The 19,695-nt window shown below is 44.0% G+C and overlaps 1 protein-coding gene across 1 annotated transcript in view; it reads right to left on the bottom strand.

The window, feature by feature from the left end:
- AGMO (alkylglycerol monooxygenase) overlaps positions 1–19,695 on the bottom strand; it is a 299,706-nt gene that overhangs the window by 124,831 nt on the left and 155,180 nt on the right. Inside the window, exon 8 of the mRNA XM_089654571.1 lies at positions 13,838–13,917. Within this exon, the coding sequence (XP_089510697.1) occupies positions 13,838–13,917 (80 nt within the window). The remainder of the gene's footprint in view (positions 1–13,837; positions 13,918–19,695) is intronic.

Raw genomic sequence — 19,695 nt, 5'->3', positions numbered from 1 at the left:
CTGACACCAATGATGGGGCACTATTCCTCCCACTGACACCAATGATGGGGCACTATTCCTCCCACTGATACCAATGATGGGGCACTATTCCTCTATCCGAAACCAATGATAGGGCACTATTCCTCATACTGACACCAATGATGGGGCACTATTTCTTCCACTGACACCAATAATGGAGCACTATTACTCCCACTGATGCCAACAATGGGACACTATTCCTCCCACTGAAACCAATGATGGGGCACTATTCCTCTCACTGACACCAATGATGGGGCACTATTCCTCCCACTGACTCTAATAACGGGGCATTATTCCTCCCACTGACACCAATGATGGGGCACTATTCCTCCCACTGATACCAATGATGGGACACTATTCCTCCCACTTACTCTAATAACAGGGCACTATTCCTCCCACTGACACCAATGATGGGGCACTATTCCTTCCACTGACACCAATGATGGGGCACTATTCCTCCCACTGATACCAATGATGGGGCACTATTCCTTCCACTGACACCAATGATGGGGCACTATTCCTCCCACTGATACCAATGATGGGGCACTATTCCTCCCACTGACACCAATGATGGGGCACTATTCCTCCCACTGATACCAATGATGGAGCACTATTCCTCCCACTTACTCTAATAACAGGGCACTATTCCTCCCATTGATACCAGTGATGGGGCACTATTCCTCCCACTGACACCAACAATGGGAAACTATTCCTCCCATTGATACCAGTGATGGGGCACTATTCCTCCCACTGACACCAACAATGGGAAACTATTCCTCCCATTGATACCAGTGATGGGGCATTATATCTCTCGGTAATACCAATGACGAGGCATTGTTTACTCCCACTGATGCCGGGACATTTTCTTCTCCCACTGGCCACAGTCCGGCCCCCCTAAAGTCTGAAGGACAGTAAACTGGCCCTTAGTTTATAAAGTTAGGAGACCCCCCGATTTAGGCAGCAGTAAATGTTGTTGATAGTGTACGCTTTATGTAAATACCTCATTGTATTTTATTTAGTCCCCCAGGTTGGTTACAATGTATCCGGCTGATCCAATGTTTTCCCTTCTGTATTTATACAGACTCTGGAAGCCGTCTCATCATATCTATCCTCACTTGTATATTACAGATAGATTTGAAGCAAATGAAAGTTGAATGTATTTTCTATTTCATCTGTTACTCTTCCTATGATCAGCTCTGATTATTTCATGTACGGCTGGACATGATTTCTATGGATTCTTCTAAACTGAAATGGATCTTTTTATGATTAGCAGACAGAATGACTTCATTCATAGAAGCAGTTTATCATTTCTAATTATTGTATGTTTGATTGTAATTCAGACTCACGAGCATTTACAAATCTGTCCAAATCCTTTGTAAGATACCAGCCTGACACGTCGGTGTTAATTCATAGTTACATTTGGCGCGGTTCACTAAATGATAACGGCTTATGTCAGCCAATGTTTGCTGTCAGCGGTAAGAGCTGAAAAGAAGGATCCCATCGCCGGAGATGATGATTGTTCCAGTAAATTACATTTGCTGCATCTTGGTGAATTGGGTTCATTGGGTTTGTCACAATGAGGCTGATTTACGAAAAGGGTTGAGAACAGGGGCGGACTGACAACTCATGGGGCCCCTGGGCAATAGGGGATCATGGGGACCAAACTCAAAAAAAGCCTATGAAAAAGGTACCAGGGGCATCTCATGGGGCCCCCTACAGACTCCGGGCCCTCGGGCAGTGCCCGAGTTTCCAAATGGTCAGTCCGTCCCTGGTTGAGAATCGTCACTCGGTAAATGATGTGAAGGTTCACTTTAAATTAGGCGCACACTTGCGCGGGCACGACAGCCAATTCATTTGAATGGGCCAAAGAAGAAAAACGCCTCTAAGTGCAGTATACAAAGAAATTTATTAAGAAATCGGTATAGGGCCACTCGGGGCGGCACAGTGGCTTAGTGGTTATCACTTCTGCCTTGCAGTAATTGGGTCATGGGTTTCATTCTCAACCATGGCGCCTCCTGCATGGAGATTGCATGTTCTCCCTGTGTTCTCGTGGGTTTCCTCCGGGTACTCTGGTTTCCTTCCACACTCCAAAGACATGCTGGTAGGTTAATTGGCTCCTGTCTAAATTGTCCTAGTTTCATCCCTGGCCATACGGGATCTCCTGCATGGTGGGGGTTGGGGAAAGACCTGGCAACCTACCCTAAGAGAATTCATGGAAAAAGTCGCTTACGAGTGACGGTCCATGCAATCACCAAGCGTTGGATACAACCAATTAGATAGATAGATAGATAGATAGATAGATAGATAGATAGATAGATAGATGGATGGATGGATGGATGGATAGATAGATATGGATAGATAGATATGGATAGATAGATAGATAGATAGATAGATAGATAGATAGATAGATAGATATAGATAGATAGATATGGATAGATAGATAGATAGATAGATAGATAGATAGATAGATAGATAGATAGATAGATATGGATGGATAGATAGATAGATAGATAGATAGATAGATAGATAGATAGGGCCACTCACATTTAAAAGTTAGGCAGGCTTATCTGTATGTAAAAAAACCGAGAGAGTCCATCAGGATACCAAATAGAGCCGGTCGTGCCTCTGGAGTGGAGGAGAGAGCCGGCCAATCACTCCCTGGAACTTGGCGGAGTGCAACATGGACGTGAAAATAATGGGTATATCAAAGTCAACAAATCAACACACACACATGTACACATGCACGCTGTTAAGTGCTTTCTCCTCTCCCCTGAAGCCACCACTGGCTGACATAGAAGATCATGTGACCAGAGTGAGCTGAAATTAGGTACACACACACAGAGCCCTATAAAAAGTTGCAGTACTTCGTTGCTCACTCACAGAGCCGGGTACTGCACTCTAGGGGGAGGCAGAGAGCACAACACACACTCCTTCCTTTGCTTTCACTGCGCTCATCTATTGAGCAGTCTGACGGCTCCCAGTGCCAATGACAGATCTGGCCTGAGCTCCGAGCCTGCTTAGCAAGACGGCCCTGGGGGACACACTTGCCCCCACCATAATTTCCACTCACCATTGGCGAGCAGGCAAGTGGAAATTTCAAGCCCTGGTTTACACATTGCCCATTAACACGATATAACGCACCTTAACGCATGTGCTCTAATATAATGCAAAGAAATAAATGGGACCTTAGTAAATGTGACTCACTGTATTACCTGATGAATTATTTCCCTTCTCTGTATTAACAGACTGCGGGAGCTCATTCAGGAATTATTTATCCTCTTTTGTTCATCCCAGCAATATTTTAACAAAGAAGAGTTTAATCTATTTTATTTCAGCAATTTTATGAATCTAGTTGAATATTTTTTATACATAATTCATATATTGTTCAAGTGAAAGTAAAATAAGTTCTGTAATATTTTCTATATTTTCTTGGGATACATGCTGGGAGGACAGTTAATCACTTGAAGTACGTTTACATGAATTTTTGGCACATTTATTTTCCAATAAATTGCTTTTTTTTCTTTGTACTATCCAGCAATGGGGTTGATTTACTAAAGAAATAAACAGTGTCTGGATTACAGCGCACTGACATTGGAGGGCACTGGTGGCACAGTTTAACAAGTTTTTTTCACATAACAAAATCTCACAATTGGGTCCCAGCCATAACACAGGACACTCTATGACATATCACACGTAAATGCTGGTGCTAGCCTATATGATCCTTATTTTATTTTTTTAAATCAAGACTGTGCTTTGCCCATGGAGGAAAAAGAAACAGGTTCACGTTATCCAAGTACAGGAGTTGTAAAAGAAAAACAAATAGTCTTGTACTTCAGTCTTTTGCAGTAAATGTTTCTGCCACTAGATGTCCTCAGTCTTCTGGGTGGATTGACACCCAGTGGAAGACTGAGGACAGGCTGTGAGTATAGGGTGTCATCAAGGACCCTTCCCCCGAGGAGGCTTCACCATTGTGCCCTGCATTCATAATGTAATGATGCACAGAGTGGCTCTGACATCATCTGATATCCACTCTTTCAACCCACTTCCTGCGAACTTAAAGTGTTACTAAACCCCGGACCCTGCATTCACTATTTCTGGTCTCCCCCGACCCTGCATTCACTATATCTGGTCTCCTCGGACCCCGCATTCACTATATTCGCTTTCACTGGACCCTGCATTCACTATATCCGGTCTTCCCGGACCCTGCATTCACTATATCCGGTCTCCCCAGACCTTGCATTTACTATATCTGGTCTCCCCGGACCTGCATTCACTATATCCGGTCTCCCCAGACCCTGCATTCACTATATCCGCTCTCCCCGGACCCTGCATTCACTATATCCGCTCTCCCCGGACCCTGCAATCACTATATCCGGTCTCCCCGGACCCTGCATTCACTATATCCGCTTTCCCCGGACCCTGCATTCACTATATCAACTCTCCCCAGACCCTGCATTTACTATATCTGGTCTCCCCGGACCCTGCATTCACTATATCTGGTCTCCCCAGACCCTGCATTCACTATATCTGCTCTCCCCGGACCCTGCATTCACTATATCCGGTCTCCCCAGACCTTGCATTCACTATATCTGGTCTCCCCGGACCCTTCATTCACTATATCCGGTCTCCCCGGACCCTGCATTCACTATATCCGGTCTCCCCGGACCCTGCATTCACTATATCCGGTCTCCCCAGACCTTGCATTCACTATATCTGGTCTCCCCGGACCCTGCATTCACTATATCTGGTCTCCCAGGACCCGGCATTCACTATATCCGGTCTCCCTGGACCCTGCATTTACTATATCTGCTCTCCCCGGACCTTGCATTCACTATATTCGGTCTCCCCAGACCCTGCATTCACTATATCTGGTCTCCCCGGACCCTGCATTCACTATATCTGCTCTCCCCGGACCCTGCATTCACTATATCTGCTCTCCCTAGACCCTGCATTCACTATATCCGGTCTCCCTGGACCCTGCATTCACTATATCTGGTCTCCCCGGACCCCGCATTTACTATATCTGCTCTCCCCAGACCCTGCATTCACTATATCCGGTCTCCACGGAAACCTGCATTCACTATATCTGGTATCCCCGGACCCGACATTCACTATATCTGGTCTCCCCGGACCCTGCATTCACTATATCTGCTCTCCCCAGACCCTGCATTCACTATATCCGGTCTCCCCGGACCCTGCAATCACTATATCTGGTCTCCCCGGACCCTGCATTCACTATATCTGGTCTCCCCGGACCCTGCATTCACTATATCTGGTCTCCCCGGACCCTGTATTCACTATATCCAGTCTCCCCGGACCCTGCATTCACTATATCTGGTCTCCCCGGACCCTGCATTCACTATATCTGGTCTCCCCGGACCCTGTGTTCACTATATCCAGTCTCCCACAGTACACACAACATGGAAATGCAATGAACTCAGTAAATATAAACTGCTAAATACCTTTTCTCATCAGCAGTTACAGCAGTCTTGTGACTTCTATCTGTGTCCTGCCGAGCACAGGTTAAAGCTTGTGTGAAGAGTTTTCATTCTGCTCTAGGAAGATGCAGAACCTCTGACCTCTGTCTGGACAGTGCTGATGGGCCCTGTGCTGATCACATGCACTCTCCCAAGAAAAAAAAAACTCTCTAGCAATACACACTAAACTGAGCATGTGCAGAGTGAGTCCACACGATATGTCTTATCAGGAGATAGGAAAGAGACACTGGAAGAAGGGGAGGATCAGAGAAGTCAAGATTAAACAGCCTTTTTACACAATGCAGAGGATTAACCCCTTAGATTCCACAGTGAGTATACCAAGCATGATTTACTGCATCTACAGACTGATTTTACTGTTGTGGGTTTAAACTGGCCATAGATGGTTCGAATCTCGGACGATTTCTGCTAAACCGGCCAAGATTCCAACCATGTATGGGCAGGATGAATGTACCCAAGTTGATCAATCGACAGACTTGGGTACAATCAGCCTGCTGGATTTTACATGTGATTATTGCTAGCTGCTGTTATAACCAATAGCAATAATCCCTGTGTTCTCCTGGCGGGGACAGCTCCCCCCGCCCTCCTGTTGGAAGAACACAATTGCGGGAGGGATTCCCTTGTCAACACTGCCTGTTGATGGGGGCATTGAAATCTGTGGTTGCAGGGAAGAGGTTTGTTCCATCTATGGCCAACCTTAGGGCACCAAGCACATGCCATCGAGGGCCTCACTATCACTCTGGCCTGTGACTTTTGACTTTGAATTTTTGCTATTAAACATGTCCAGTAAAAAAATTTAAAAAATCAAATTTTGTCATAAATTTAGACCAAAATGTATTCTGCTCCATGTCTTTGCTACAAAAAATCCCAATCCGTGTAAATTAATTTGTTTACGTGAAAGATATAGCGTTTACCAATGTTGGTATATATGCTGGATTTTTTTTTAAATTTTTACTAGTAATGGCGGCGATCAGCGACTTATAGCGGGACTTGGGACTGTGGCGGGCATTCTGACACTGGTGGGAACTGACTTGGTGTCACTGACATCCCCAGTGACACCAATACAGTGATCAGTTCTAATAAAAAAACACTGGCACTGGGCAGGAAGGGGTTAACATCTGGGGTGATCAAAGGGTTAACTGTGTGCTGTTTTACTGTGGGCTGTGTGTTTGTGCTTCGCTGTAAGCACACTGCTTTGTATGGCTCTTCTATGCAAAGCCATGCATAGCAGTGTGCAGTAGCTGACAGGGGAGAGAACTGTATTGCTTACTTACAGTTCTCTCCCTCTGGACCGGGACCCGGTGATTGACAGCTGAAGCCGTGAATAGCAGCACGGGTAGGGCGCGTGCGTGGCTCGAGTGCACCCCCTACCTGGAAATGCAAAATCACATATATATACATGATTTTGCTCACCTGTGCCACTCTTAGCAGTATTACTACTATAGGGTAGACAGGAAGCAATTAAGGAATGGCCTCAGCTGCTGTACTGGTCACACCCTCAGACGTGTTTCGCCCCATCGGGGGCTTGACCTCTGTGATCAAGCCCCAGCGGGCAGGATGAAATGCATCAGTGGGTGCAGCCAGTACGGCAGCTAAAGCACACACCCCTGACGTGTTTCACCCTGCCCACCGGGGGCTTGACCTCTGTGGTCAAGCCCCAGTGGGCAGGATGAAATGCATCAGTGGGTGCAGCCAGTACGGCAGCTAAGGCACACACCTCTGACGTGTTTCGCCCTACCCACCGGGGGCTTGACCTCTGTGATCAAGCCCCAGTAAGCAGGACGAAACGCATCAGTGGGTGCAGCCAGTATGGCAGCTAAGGCACACACCCCTGACGTGTTTCGCCCTGCCCACCGGGGGCTTTACCTCTGTGATCAAGCCCCAGTGGGCAGGATGAAATGCATCAGTGGGTGCAGCCAGTACGGCAGCTAAAGCACACACCCCTGACGTGTTTCACCCTGCCCACCGGGGGCTTGACCTCTGTGATCAAGCCTCAGTAGGCAGGACGAAACATATCAGTGGGTGCGGCCAGTACGGCAGCTAAGGCCATTCCTCTACATTGGACTCCTGGGGTCAGTTGAGCAGCGTCCACCCCTTCACTTATATTGGCTGACACTAGAATCGCTCGGACTCATGTTCCCTCTTCTCACTTGCCAGTGGGGTGATCCTTTTCCTTCTCTCCATAGCTTGGAGTGGATCCATAAGGTATACTGCCTATATGTGCAGAAGAAAAAGGTGTGAAAAAAGCGCGGTCGTGCGACAATAGGTGTGAACTCAGCCTCAGGTGTGAATGGGGCCTTAATGAAATGCTCCAACGTCCTACGTTCACGTCTTGCAGGGAAAAAAATTTGAGGAAAACACATAAAAAACCCAGCAGCTGAGTTATGTAAGGCCAGCACTGTTTATAAACAGCCGCCATATGGAACAGAACGTGAACATGAGGTGCAATTCATCACATTCCCCGAAGTTAATGAGCCAATTTACAAGGCAATGACCCTGTTTTTCAACCAGATCTCCAATCATTGGGGAAGGTGATGAATAGAGACAAACTTTAGGCTCATCTGAGAAGCTGTGATGGATAATTAAGATTGGCCGATGTGTTATATACACGGGGCGGGGGCACTTGTACGTGGTCGGTGCGTCTTGCAGATACTGATTAATTGCGTCTGGTCATGTGACCGGAGGTGGTCGGATGAGCTACTAGAAAGTATCTGAGCTGCTCTGAGAGCTCGGAAAGATGTTGTGCACAGGCGTTCGCTCAGAAAAACGCCAATTTAAAACTGGCGAGGGACTGCGCGATGGGAGGGGCCATTCTCTAAGTACAAAAGATAAATAATATTAATTATTATTATAATTAATATATAATAATTAATAATAATAATAATAATAATAAATAATAAATTCCCTAGGAGCCCAGCCAGGAGGAGCTTTACAGCTAAACTCCAGGCAAACACTTAAAGGACAGCACAGTGGCTAAATGGTTAGCACATCCGCCTGGCAGTACTCGGGTTGTTGGTTCAAATCCCAACCACGGCACCACCTGCCTGGAGTTTGCATGTTCTACCTGTGCCTGCGTGGGTTTCCTCCAGGTACTGCGGTTTCCTCCCACACTCCAAAGACATGCTGGTAGGTTAATTGGCTTCTGTCTACATTGTCCCTAGTATGTGTATGTATGAATGTGAGTTAGGGACCTTAGATTGTACACCCCTTGAGGGTTAGGGACTGATGTGAATGTACAATACAGTTGTGTCCAAAATTATTCAACCCCCACTGAAATTGAGTGTTTTGGCCAGTTTGACATTGCTTTTGATCATTCAGTCATCTTGCTTACATTTACATTAAAGAGGCACTTGTAGGTCAGACAAATATAACATAACAGTTATAATGAAATAACCACAAATGTCTTTTCTGTGCTCACAGCATTATCAGTTTTATTCAACCCCCAAGTGACATTCAATCTTAGTACTTAGTACAGCATCCTTTTACAGTTATAACAGCTTTTAAACGTGAAGCATAGCTTGACACAAGTGTCTTGCAGCGATCTACGGGTATCTTCGCCCATTCTTCATGGGCAAAGGCCTCCAGTTCAGTCACATTCTTAGGCTTGCGCACTGCAACTGCTTTCTTTAAGTCCCACCAGAGGTTCTCAATCGGATTTAAGTCTGGTGACTGCGATGGCCACTCCAAAATGTTCCAGCCTTTCCTCTGCAACCATGCTCTAGTGGACTTGGAGGTATGCTTGGGATCATTGTCCTGTTGAAAGGTCCAACGTCTCCCAAGCCTCAGGTGTGTGACGGACTGCATCACGTTTCCATCCAATATCTCCTGGTACTGAAGAGAATTCATGGTACCTTGCACACGCTGAAGCTTCCCTGTACCTGCAGAAGCAAAACAGCCCCAAAGCATGATTGACCCTCCACCATGCTTCACAGTAGGCAAGGTGTTCTTTTCATCATAGGCCTTGTTCTTCCTCCTCCAAACATAGCGTTGATCCATGGGCCCAAACAGTTCTAATTTTGTTTCATCAGTCCACAGAACACTATCCCACAACTTTTGTGGTTTGTCCACATGGCTTTTGGCATACTGCAGTCGACTCTTCTTATTCTTTGGAGACAGCAAGGGGGTACGCCTGGGAGTTCTGGCACGGAGGCCTTCATTACGCAGTGTGCGTCTTATTGTCTGGGCTGAAACTTCTGTACCCACATCTGACAAATCTTTTCTCAGTTCCTCAGCAGTCACACGGGGACTTCTCTCCACTCTACGCTTCAGGTAGCGCACAGCAGTCGAAGTCAGCATCTTCTTTCTGCCACGACCAGGTAGCGTTTCAACAGTGCCCTTTGCCTTGAATTTGCGAATGATGCTTCCTAAGGTGTCTCTTGGTATGTTTAACATCTTTGCAATCTTCTTATAGCCATTGCCCTTCCTGTGAAGAGAAATCACCTCTTCTCTTGTCTTCCTGGACCATTCTCTTGCCTTCACCATGTTTGTAACCACACCAGTAAATGTCTAGAAGGAGCTGAGTATCACAGTCATTTTAAAGCTGCCTAATTGGTGCTTATTATGCTTGATTGCTGCTCGGTGACATCCACAGGTGTTTTCAATACCTGATGGAAAGCACCTGTATGAACCTCTGTTCTTCAGAGTGGTAGTCTTTAAGGGGTTGAATAATTGTGGCAATGAAGAAACCACATAAGAACCATTTACTACTGTATTACATAAACAATTGATGTCATTTTAGTTGCATTTGGGTAGTTACAACGTCCTTGTAGGATTTGATTCTGAATACAATTCCAAATGTACACTATAGTCCCTAAACCCCTTTACAGCATTGGGGGTTGAATAATTTTGGACACAACTGTATATATGTAAAGTGCTGTGTACATTGATGGTGCTATATAAGTACCTGAAATACAGTGGATGTAAACCCCTGAAATGAAAAACAAACAAAGCATATCCTTCTATAGCGTGTACTTTCCTCAGTCCAAAGCTCCTAGCTTACTTTCTCTCTAATCTCACCCTTCCTCTGCTATCTGCATAAATCACTTATGACAGGTTATGCCAACTTCAAGGGTGACAGGGGAGGTATGCTCCAGCACACAGCCTGTGATTGACAGCCCTAGCTGTGCACGTTTCCCTATGAGACTGTTAAAGGGGTGGAGGTGTCCATTCCCTGCACTCAGCCCCTCAGTTTCTGGAACTCAGAAATGCTGTGTAAACTGTGCGATTTGAATGGCTCTCAAGAAGAGAGTGCTGCAGATAAGGTACAACTTATTTAGCAGGATTTGTTTCATGTCTATGTTGTTCATCTCTGTATCACCTGAGGCTAGTCACTTCACTGGGTATGTGTTACCCCAGGTTCACACCTAAGCGTTCTCTGCAGCGTTTTGCATTTTTCCAGAAATGCAGTACAGTCCACCTAACATAATTTCCTATGAGATATGTTCACACCTGTGCGGTTTCACCGTGCGTTTTTTGAAAAGACTTTTTTTGAATCAAAAAGTTGTATTTTTGCTTCTATGGACTTCAATGGAAATGCTACAGAAAAGCATGTATTGCATTTTTGCTGCGTTTTTGGCGCATTTTTTTATGCATTTTGCATCTTAAATCTGCCTAGCAACAAAAGAAAATAAAAATTTTTTTAAAAAAGCGGCAAAAACGCAAAACGCAATGCAGAAACGGCTCAAACGCAACCTGCATAGGTGTGAACCTAGCCTTAGAGTTTACAACCACTTTAGCCACTTACCGACCTGCTGCAGTACATATATTGCAGACAAGCAGCTATTATAGACACCATAACATGCCTCTATGTCGCAGCTTTCTTGCAGGTTCAGGGCATGTGCGAGCACCCCCACCTGTCGACCCAATGATTCATGGCTGGGACCTGCTGATTGGCTGTATCCAATCACAGCCCAAAGCTCTATATTGACAAACAACACAGAGCTCTTTATAGAGGGAAGGATCTCTGTGTTTCTTCTGCCTGCAAAGCAGGTTTTTAGTAAAAGGTACAAAGTGATCTTTCCCTTCCCAGCCAGTGTCATTCGTACAGTGACAGTGTACAGTATTAGAATTGATCGATTTATTTTTTAAAAATAAAAAAAGACAGACAATTTAAAAAAAACACATTTTTCTTTGTTTGTGTATGGGATGCCCAAGGAAACTGCAAACTTGAGGACAAACCCCATAGCAACTATGTACAGATGTGGACAAGAATAGTCTCTCCTTTAGCTTTCTGGTGTACCTCCTCAGACTCCAGATGATTCCTCCTCTTCACCAAGCTGCACTGAGCGTATTCCCTGGGCAAGGGGGCCCAGATATTGCCAATTTAACGCATTAGCCCTAGATGAGAAGCTAGTTGGGTTTTCACCTGACTTCCCTCTCCCCTTATCTGGCCCAGGGGGTATAAGAGTACTCACACTGTCCTCTCCTGATAGCTCAATGGGTTGGTGGCTGCTTTCAGACCTTTTGCTGGACTGGCTCCTTCTCTTCTGCTCAAGATTGTCCTCCCTTGGAGATGGTCACACAGTGGAGATCCTCTTCTCCAGCACCTGCCTGTAAGTAGGCCCCCTCCCAGGCTCCACACTCCGGCCTCTCACTCCATCTTCCACCTGACACTCCCTGACCCTGCACAGGCTCTGCCACTTTTGAAGGTTGCCCTGGACACCATGCCCAGCCTCCTACCAGGGGATTGGTCAGGGTTCCTTAAACATGCAGATCTGGGTCTCCTCCCCTCCTTCACCCCTCTTCCAGAAACTTCTGTAAGTTTCTGGAAGGGTGAGAGGGCTCCCAAAGCCCTGACCTATTAGACCCTCCCAGCCTTTCCTGAGGAGAACTCCTGCCTCACTCACTGGCTGACTCATCCCCACGCTGCTGCTCAGCCATCGCCTAGAAAGAGAAAAAACAAACATCTATCTAGCTGCTCTGGAGGGTATTACATAAGTATAGAGAATCCATGGCAAAGTTATAGAGTCCACAATCTATGGGATATACAGTTGTGCTCAAAAGTTTGCATCCCCTGGCAGAAATCATGAAATTTTGGCATTACTATTGAAAATATGACTGATCATGCCAAGATATTGTCTTTTATTTAATGATAGTGGTCATATGAAACCATCTTTATCACATAGTTGTTTGGCTCCTTTTTAAATTAAAAGGATAACAGAGATCACCCAAATGGCCCGGATCAAAAGTTTCCATCCCCTGGAATGTTTAGCTTTGGTACATATACACAAGGTGACACAAACACAAGTTAAAATGGCAATTAAAGGTTAATTTCCCACATCTGTGACTTTTTAGATTTCAGTTAGTGTCTGTGTATAAATAGTCAATGAGTTTGTTAGCACTTACATGGATGCACGTGGAAGCAAGCTAGATACTGAGCCATGGGGAGTAGAAAAGAACTGTCAAAAGACCTGCGTAACAAGGTAATGGAACTTTATAAAGATGGGAAAGGATATACAAAGATGTTCAAAGCCTTGAATATATCTGTCAGTACTGTTCAATCACTTAATAAGAAGTGAAAAATTCAAGGATCTCGTGATATCAAGCCAAGGACAGGTAGACCAAGAAAGATTGCAGCCACAACTGCCATAAGAATTGTTAGGAATACAAAGAAAAACCCACAGGTAACCTCAGGAGAAATACTGTACAGGCTGCTCTGGAAAAAGATGGTGTATTTATTTCAAGGAGTACAATGTGATGATACTTGAACAAAAATGAGCTGCATGGTCGAGTTGCCAGAAAGAAGCTTTTACTGTGCCAATGGCACAAAAAAAGCCTAGTTATAAAATGTCTGATAACACCTTGACTCAACTTTCGGCTAATTTAACACAAATAAGGCACTGAGGGATTTTATTACCACCTTAATCAGCCATAGAACCTGTGTAAGTATGTGTTTGGTTTTAAAGGGATAAGGTGGCAACCCTAAGTGGGTCCAACTTTGCAGAGGGACAAGTTACTTCCAGGTCGCACCCATAAAAGTTGCATCAATGTTGCTTCAAAGTTGCACTCCAAAGTCGAACAACTTTGTAGTTCTACTAGGGTTGCCCCCTCATCCCTTTAAACCTGAACACACATGAATTACACAGGTTCTGGGGCTGATAGTGCCTTATCTGCATTAAATTAGCCCCAGAACCTGTGTAATTAATATGTGTTCTGGTTTAAAGGGATGAGGGGGCAACCCTAAGTCCTACGAGTGTGACTGGAGCCTACTGCATGCATAGTTGCATCAATTTGTATTTTTTATACCTTCCTGAAGTTCCACTTTAATTGTCACCCATCTGATAATTGTTCATCTGGTCTGGCACTGTATGTCGATCATCTCTTACCTGCACGGTAAACGGCTCAAACGTGTTGATTGGATGGGTCAGTCCGTACACCACTTTCTCTTTTTCCGCCACAAAAGTCCCTTTAAGGAAAAAAAAAATCAGGCTCACTAATAGCCAACAATTATTCAGCTGATTATACACCCCCCCATTCACATCATTTACCTTCACCGCCTAATTTGCTGAGTTTGGTTCATGCGGTGTCGGGGTTGTTAAGTAAACAAATGCATATAATTAGAGGCTTTAAAATGTATTTATAGGATGAAGTAATCTATCACTTGTATATATCATATCACGTTGTTGATTGCAGCCCAGTCAGCCGGGAGCCAGGGGGAAATTCTGCAGCTTGAGCTGGCACTTGCCAAGTATCATAATCTGCCGGGCTTAACAAATGTCGGCTGTTTGTGGGCAGAATATTGATGAGATCTTACGTGGGAAATCATATGTAATTACAGCAAAGCCGCAGAGCTAGGTCACACCTGCAGGATGGATGAATGGATGGGGATATCTATCATCTATCTATCATCAAACTCTCTCAGTCCCCCTCCTCTTATCTGCTTTCTTTCCTTCTCTCCTTCTTTTCCTTCCTCTCTTTCCTTCTCTCCTTCCTTCTCTCCTTTTCCTCTCTCTCTTTCCTTCTCTCCTTTTCCTTCCTCTCTTTCCTTCTCTCCTTTTCCTTCCTCTCTTTCCTTCTCTCCTTCTTTTCCTTCCTCTCTTTCCTTCTCTCCTTCTTTTCCTTCCTCTCTTTCCTTCTCTCCTTCTTTTCCTTCCTCTCTTTCCTTCTCTCCTTTTCCTCTCTCTCTTTCCTTCTCTCCTTTTCCTTCCTCTCTTTCCTTCTCTCCTTTTCCTTCCTCCTCTCTTTCCTTCTCTCCTTTCCCTCTCTCTCTTTCCTTCTCTCCTTTCCCTCTCTCTCTTTCCTTCTCTCCTTTTCCTTCCTCTCTTTCCTTCTCTCCTTTTCCTTCCTCTCTTTCCTTCTCTCCTTCTGTTCCTTCCTCTCTTTCCTTCTCTCCTTTTCCTTCCTTCTCTCCTTTTCCTTCCTCTCTCTCCTTCTCTCCTTTTCCTTCCTCTCTTTCCTTCTCTCCTTCTTTTCCTTCCTTCTCTCCTTTTCCTTCCTCTCTTTCCTTCTCTCCTTTTCCTCTCTCTTTCCTTCTCTCCTTTCCCTCTCTCTCTTTCCTTCTCTCCTTTTCCTTCCTCTCTTTCCTTCTCTCCTTTTCCTTCCTCTCTTTCCTTCTCTCCTTCTGTTCCTTCCTCTCTTTCCTTCTCTCCTTCTTTTCCTTCCTTCTCTCCTTTTCCTTCCTCTCTCTCCTTCTCTCCTTTTCCTTCCTCTCTTTCCTTCTCTCCTTTTCCTTCCTTCTCTCCTTTTCCTTCCTCTCTTTCCTTCTTTCCTTCCTCTCTTTCCTTCTCTCCTTTTCCTCTCTCTTTCCTTCTCTCCTTTTCCTTCCTCTCTTTCCTTCTCTCCTTTTCCTCTCTCTTTCCTTCTCTCCTTTTCCTTCCTCTCTTTCCTTCTCTCCTTTTCCTTCCTCTCTTTCCTTCTCTCCTTTTCCTTCTTCTCTTTCCTTCTCTCCTTTTCCTTCCTCTCTTTCCTTCTCTCCTTTTCCTTCTTCTCTTTCCTTCTCTCCTTTTCCTTCCTTTCTTTCCTTCCCTCCTTCTTTTCCTTCCTCCTTTTTTTTCCTTCAGTCTTTCTTTCTCTTTTGATTTTTTCCTTTCTCCCTTCTTTACTTCAGTTTTTCCTTCCTTCCTTTTTCCTTCATCAAATTCTCTCTCAGTCCCTTTCTTTCTTTCTTTCTTTCTTTCTTTCTTTCTTTCTTTCTTTCTTTCTTTCTTTCTCTTTCTCTCTCTCTCTCTCTCTCTCTCTCTCTCTCTCTCTCTCTTTCTTTCCTTTCTTCCTTCCTTTTCTTCCCTGAATCAGTGTCCTCAACGTTCCCTTTAACTTCAGTCTGCAGGATCCCCCCCTTACACTTCAAGGGGGAACTCTGCGGACCCTGATGTAAAAAGGAACTCTGATGTAAAGGGAATTGCTGCTGACCCTGATGTGAGTGGGAACTATATGTAAAGGGTAACGCTGCAGACCCTGATGTGAGTGGAAACTCTGATGTAAAGGGGAATGCTGTAGACTCTGATGTAAGGGGGAGCTCTGGTGACCGGAGACTACTTTACATCAGAGTTCCCTTTTACACCAAGGTCTGCAGCATTCCCCCTTGCATCATGATCTGCAGCATTCCCCTTTACATCAGGGTCAACAGAGTTCCCCCTTTCACTGTAAGTAGGAATTCTGCAGACTCTGTTGTAAGGGGGAACTCTGTGGACTCTTATGTAAGGGGGGGGGGCTCTGGTGACCAGAGACTTCCTTACATCACAGCTCCATTTTCCATCACAGTCTACAGCATTCCCCTTTACAACAAGGTCCACTGTTTTCCCTTTTACATGAGGGTCTGCAGAGTTCCCCCTTATGCAGGAGGAACCCTGCAGACTCTGATGTAAAGGGAACTCTGAGGACTCTGATGTAAGGGAGAACTTTGTGGACTTTAATGTAAAGGGGAACTCAGTGGACTCTGACGTAAGGGAGAACTTTGTGGACTATGATGTAAAGGGGAACTTGGTGAACTCTGATGTAAGGGAGTACTTTGTGGACTGCTATGTAATGGGAAACTCTGTGGACTCTGACATAAGGGAGAATTTTGTGTACATTGAGGTAAAGGGGAATTCTGGAATCTGATGTAAGGGAGAACTCTGTAGACTTTGATTTAAAGGGGAGCTCTGTGGACTCTTGTATAAGGAGGGGGACTCTGGTGTCTAGAGACCCTCTTTACACCAGAGTCTGCAGCATTCCCCCTTACACCAGCATCAACAGCATTCCCGTTTACATCGGAGCCCACAGTATTCTCTTTTCCCTTTTGCACTGTAAAGGGGAACCCTGCAGACTCTGATGTAAAGGGGAACTCTGTTCTGGGATATATTAGCGTGACCATCATGCAAAAGGCCCTTGGGTGCATTTGAGGCCCCCTTTAGTTCATAAGTGGACAGCCAATGGAGTAAACAATGCCCCATCATTGCTTTCAATGGCAGGAATAGTGCCCCAAGAGCCAGATAAAGGCATGCAAAGAGCCACATCAGAGAACAATGGTCTAAAGGACTTATCTTGGAGGTGACAACAATTACTGCAAAGTAGACCCGGGGCACTCAGTAGAATACAGTCTTTGGGTGACAGGGCCACCCACATGGAAGAAAAACATATTTGAAATATATTTTAAAAATATTCTTCCCAAATATATTGACATATACTTGAAATGCTACAATTGTAGCCATATCTATATATATATATACACTGCATGTTGAAATGTGTTTTTTATTACAAAATATAAGAAAAATAGAAAAATACATTTCAGATATACTGTATGTCTTTAAAAATTCAAATCTACATTTTTGGAATACATTTACAAATATATGTAAAAATACATGTTAAAATTACTTTTTATATGTAGAAAAAACTAAAGAATATATTTAAAAACAATATATATTTAAAAATATATATTTTTTTAAATATATTCTTCAGATTTTTTTTAACATATAAAAAAGTCATTTATCAGATATTTTTACATATATTTGTAAATGCATTCTAAAAATGTACATTTGTATTTTTAAAGACATACAGTATATTTGAAATGTATTTTTAAAAATATTTTTCATATATTTTGTAATAAAAACGCATTTCAACATGCAGTATATATATATTTATTTATTGAAATATGTTTTGAAATAGATTGAATATGGCCAAAATTGTAGCATTTCAAATATTCAAATATATTTCAATATATTTGGGAAGAATATTTTTAAAATATATTTAAAATATATTATTCTTCCATATGGGCAGCAACACCCCTACATTAAATATAATAAAATGGAAAAATGTGCCAATGACAGATCCTAAAGTCAGGTTCTTTCGGTGCTAATATTTTTTTTTCTATAAAATAAAAAGGTCGACAAGGATACTCAGTGCTTAACACTGGGGCCCTGCAATTTTGCAGTTCTGATCAGGTATGAAAAAGGTACCAGGGGCATCTCATGGGGCCCCCTACTGACCCCGGGCCCTCGGGCAGTGCCCAAGTTTCCAAATGGTCAGTCCGCCCCTGCCTGGTACGACAGTACTGTGCTAGTAAATTCAGTCTAGGTTTGTGAGTTGGGTTTTAATTTAGTGTGGCAATGGGTAATGGCTAAGAGTTACATTTTGGGGTTAAGTAGAGGATTAGGTTTTGGTTTGATAAATGTGATTTATTTTTTGGGGGACTGGTTTATTTTTGGATAAGCTGAATGTTGCATTTTGACAATTTTAATATGCAGAAAAATTATTTGTATTTTACAGGATAAGAAGTGATGAAATGAGTGTTTGCTATATTATTACTTGCCTGCTTCCAGATTCCCTTCATATTGTAAACTATGGGGGCCCCAACTGTCTTATAGTCTCTTACTGGCAGTAAAGCAATCATATACCATTACTCCATATTTCTCCATATGGCCTGAAGTCTCAAAATAATTGTAAATATCAGGTGCAGGGGCGGACTGACCATTTGGAAACTCGGGCACTGCCCGAGGGCCCGGGGTCAGTAGGGGGCCCCATGAGATGCCCCTGGTACCTTTTTCATAGGCTTTTTTGAGTTTGGGCAAGGACACAGGGGCCCCATGATCCCCTATTTCCCGGGGGCCCCATGAGTTGTCAGTCCGCCCCTGGTTCTGATTTCAGTGTCTATCTGCACTTTATTCCCATTTGGCTATGGAGCTCAACCCATGCTGTCCTGTTTCGGGTGTATATTCCTGTGCAGGGGCGGACTGACAGCTCATGGGGCCCCCGGGCAATAAGGGATCATGGGGCCCCTGTGTCCTTGCCCAAACTGAAAAAAGCCTATGAAAAAGGTACCAGGGGCATCTCATGGGGCCCACTACCGACCCCGGGCCCTCGGGCGGTGCCCGAGTTTCCAAATGGTCAGTCCGCCCCTGTTCCTGTGCAGCGTACAGTAAGATGTGAACTCCTCCAAAGTTTAATCAACAGGAAAAAAAAAAAAATGAAAACGCATACAAACGTATTATGTATTCACATAGAAATACAAATATTTCAATATATACACACAGTAGACGGCTTATTACTGCAATGGTGAATAATTGAAAGCAGTAATTTTCTACCTTTTGAAGAATGTCCCTCCTCGGAGGAAATCGAATTTTGATGTTTTATGCTGAAGTGGTACTTGTGTGTTTATTGCTTGATTGTCAGCTGGTGATGAATTACGGGGAGTGTGCTTTGTACAATGTTATTCATTAGTCTACACTGATCTGTTGTGCCTGCGCGCCTTTAAAGTGAAATGTTTCCCCGAAGACAGAGTGTCCTACTTTATACTGTCACACGGTTCCACACGCAACTATATCTTTTCCCGTGTATTTAAATATTTTTCGGAGGGCACTGACGAATCCAGAAGGCAATACGAAGTATATATATATATACAGTGGGGCAAAAAAGTATGTAGTCAGCCACTAATTGTGCAAGTTCTCCCACCTAAAAAGATGAGAGAGGCCTGTAATTGGCATCATAGGTAGACCTCAACTATGAGAGACAAAATGAGAAAAAAAATCCAGACAATCACATTGGCTGATTTGGAAAGAATCTTGCTTGTTTGTAGGTGACCAAATACTTATTTTCCACCATAATTTGCAAATAAATTCTTTCCAAATCAGCCAATGTGATTGTCTGGATTTTTTTTCTCATTTTGTCTCTCATAGTTGAGGTCTACCTATGATGCCAATTACAGGCCTCTCTCATCTTTTTAGGTGGGAGAACTTGCACAATTGGTGGTGACTAAATACTTTTTTGCCCC

The sequence above is a fragment of the Staurois parvus genome, unplaced genomic scaffold (genome assembly GCF_062004578.1).
Source record: "Staurois parvus isolate SC_StPar_1 unplaced genomic scaffold, SC_StPar_1.0 ptg000779l, whole genome shotgun sequence".
Taxonomy (NCBI): Eukaryota; Metazoa; Chordata; class Amphibia; order Anura; family Ranidae; genus Staurois; species Staurois parvus.
This window is presented reverse-complemented; position numbering and strand designations above follow the sequence as displayed.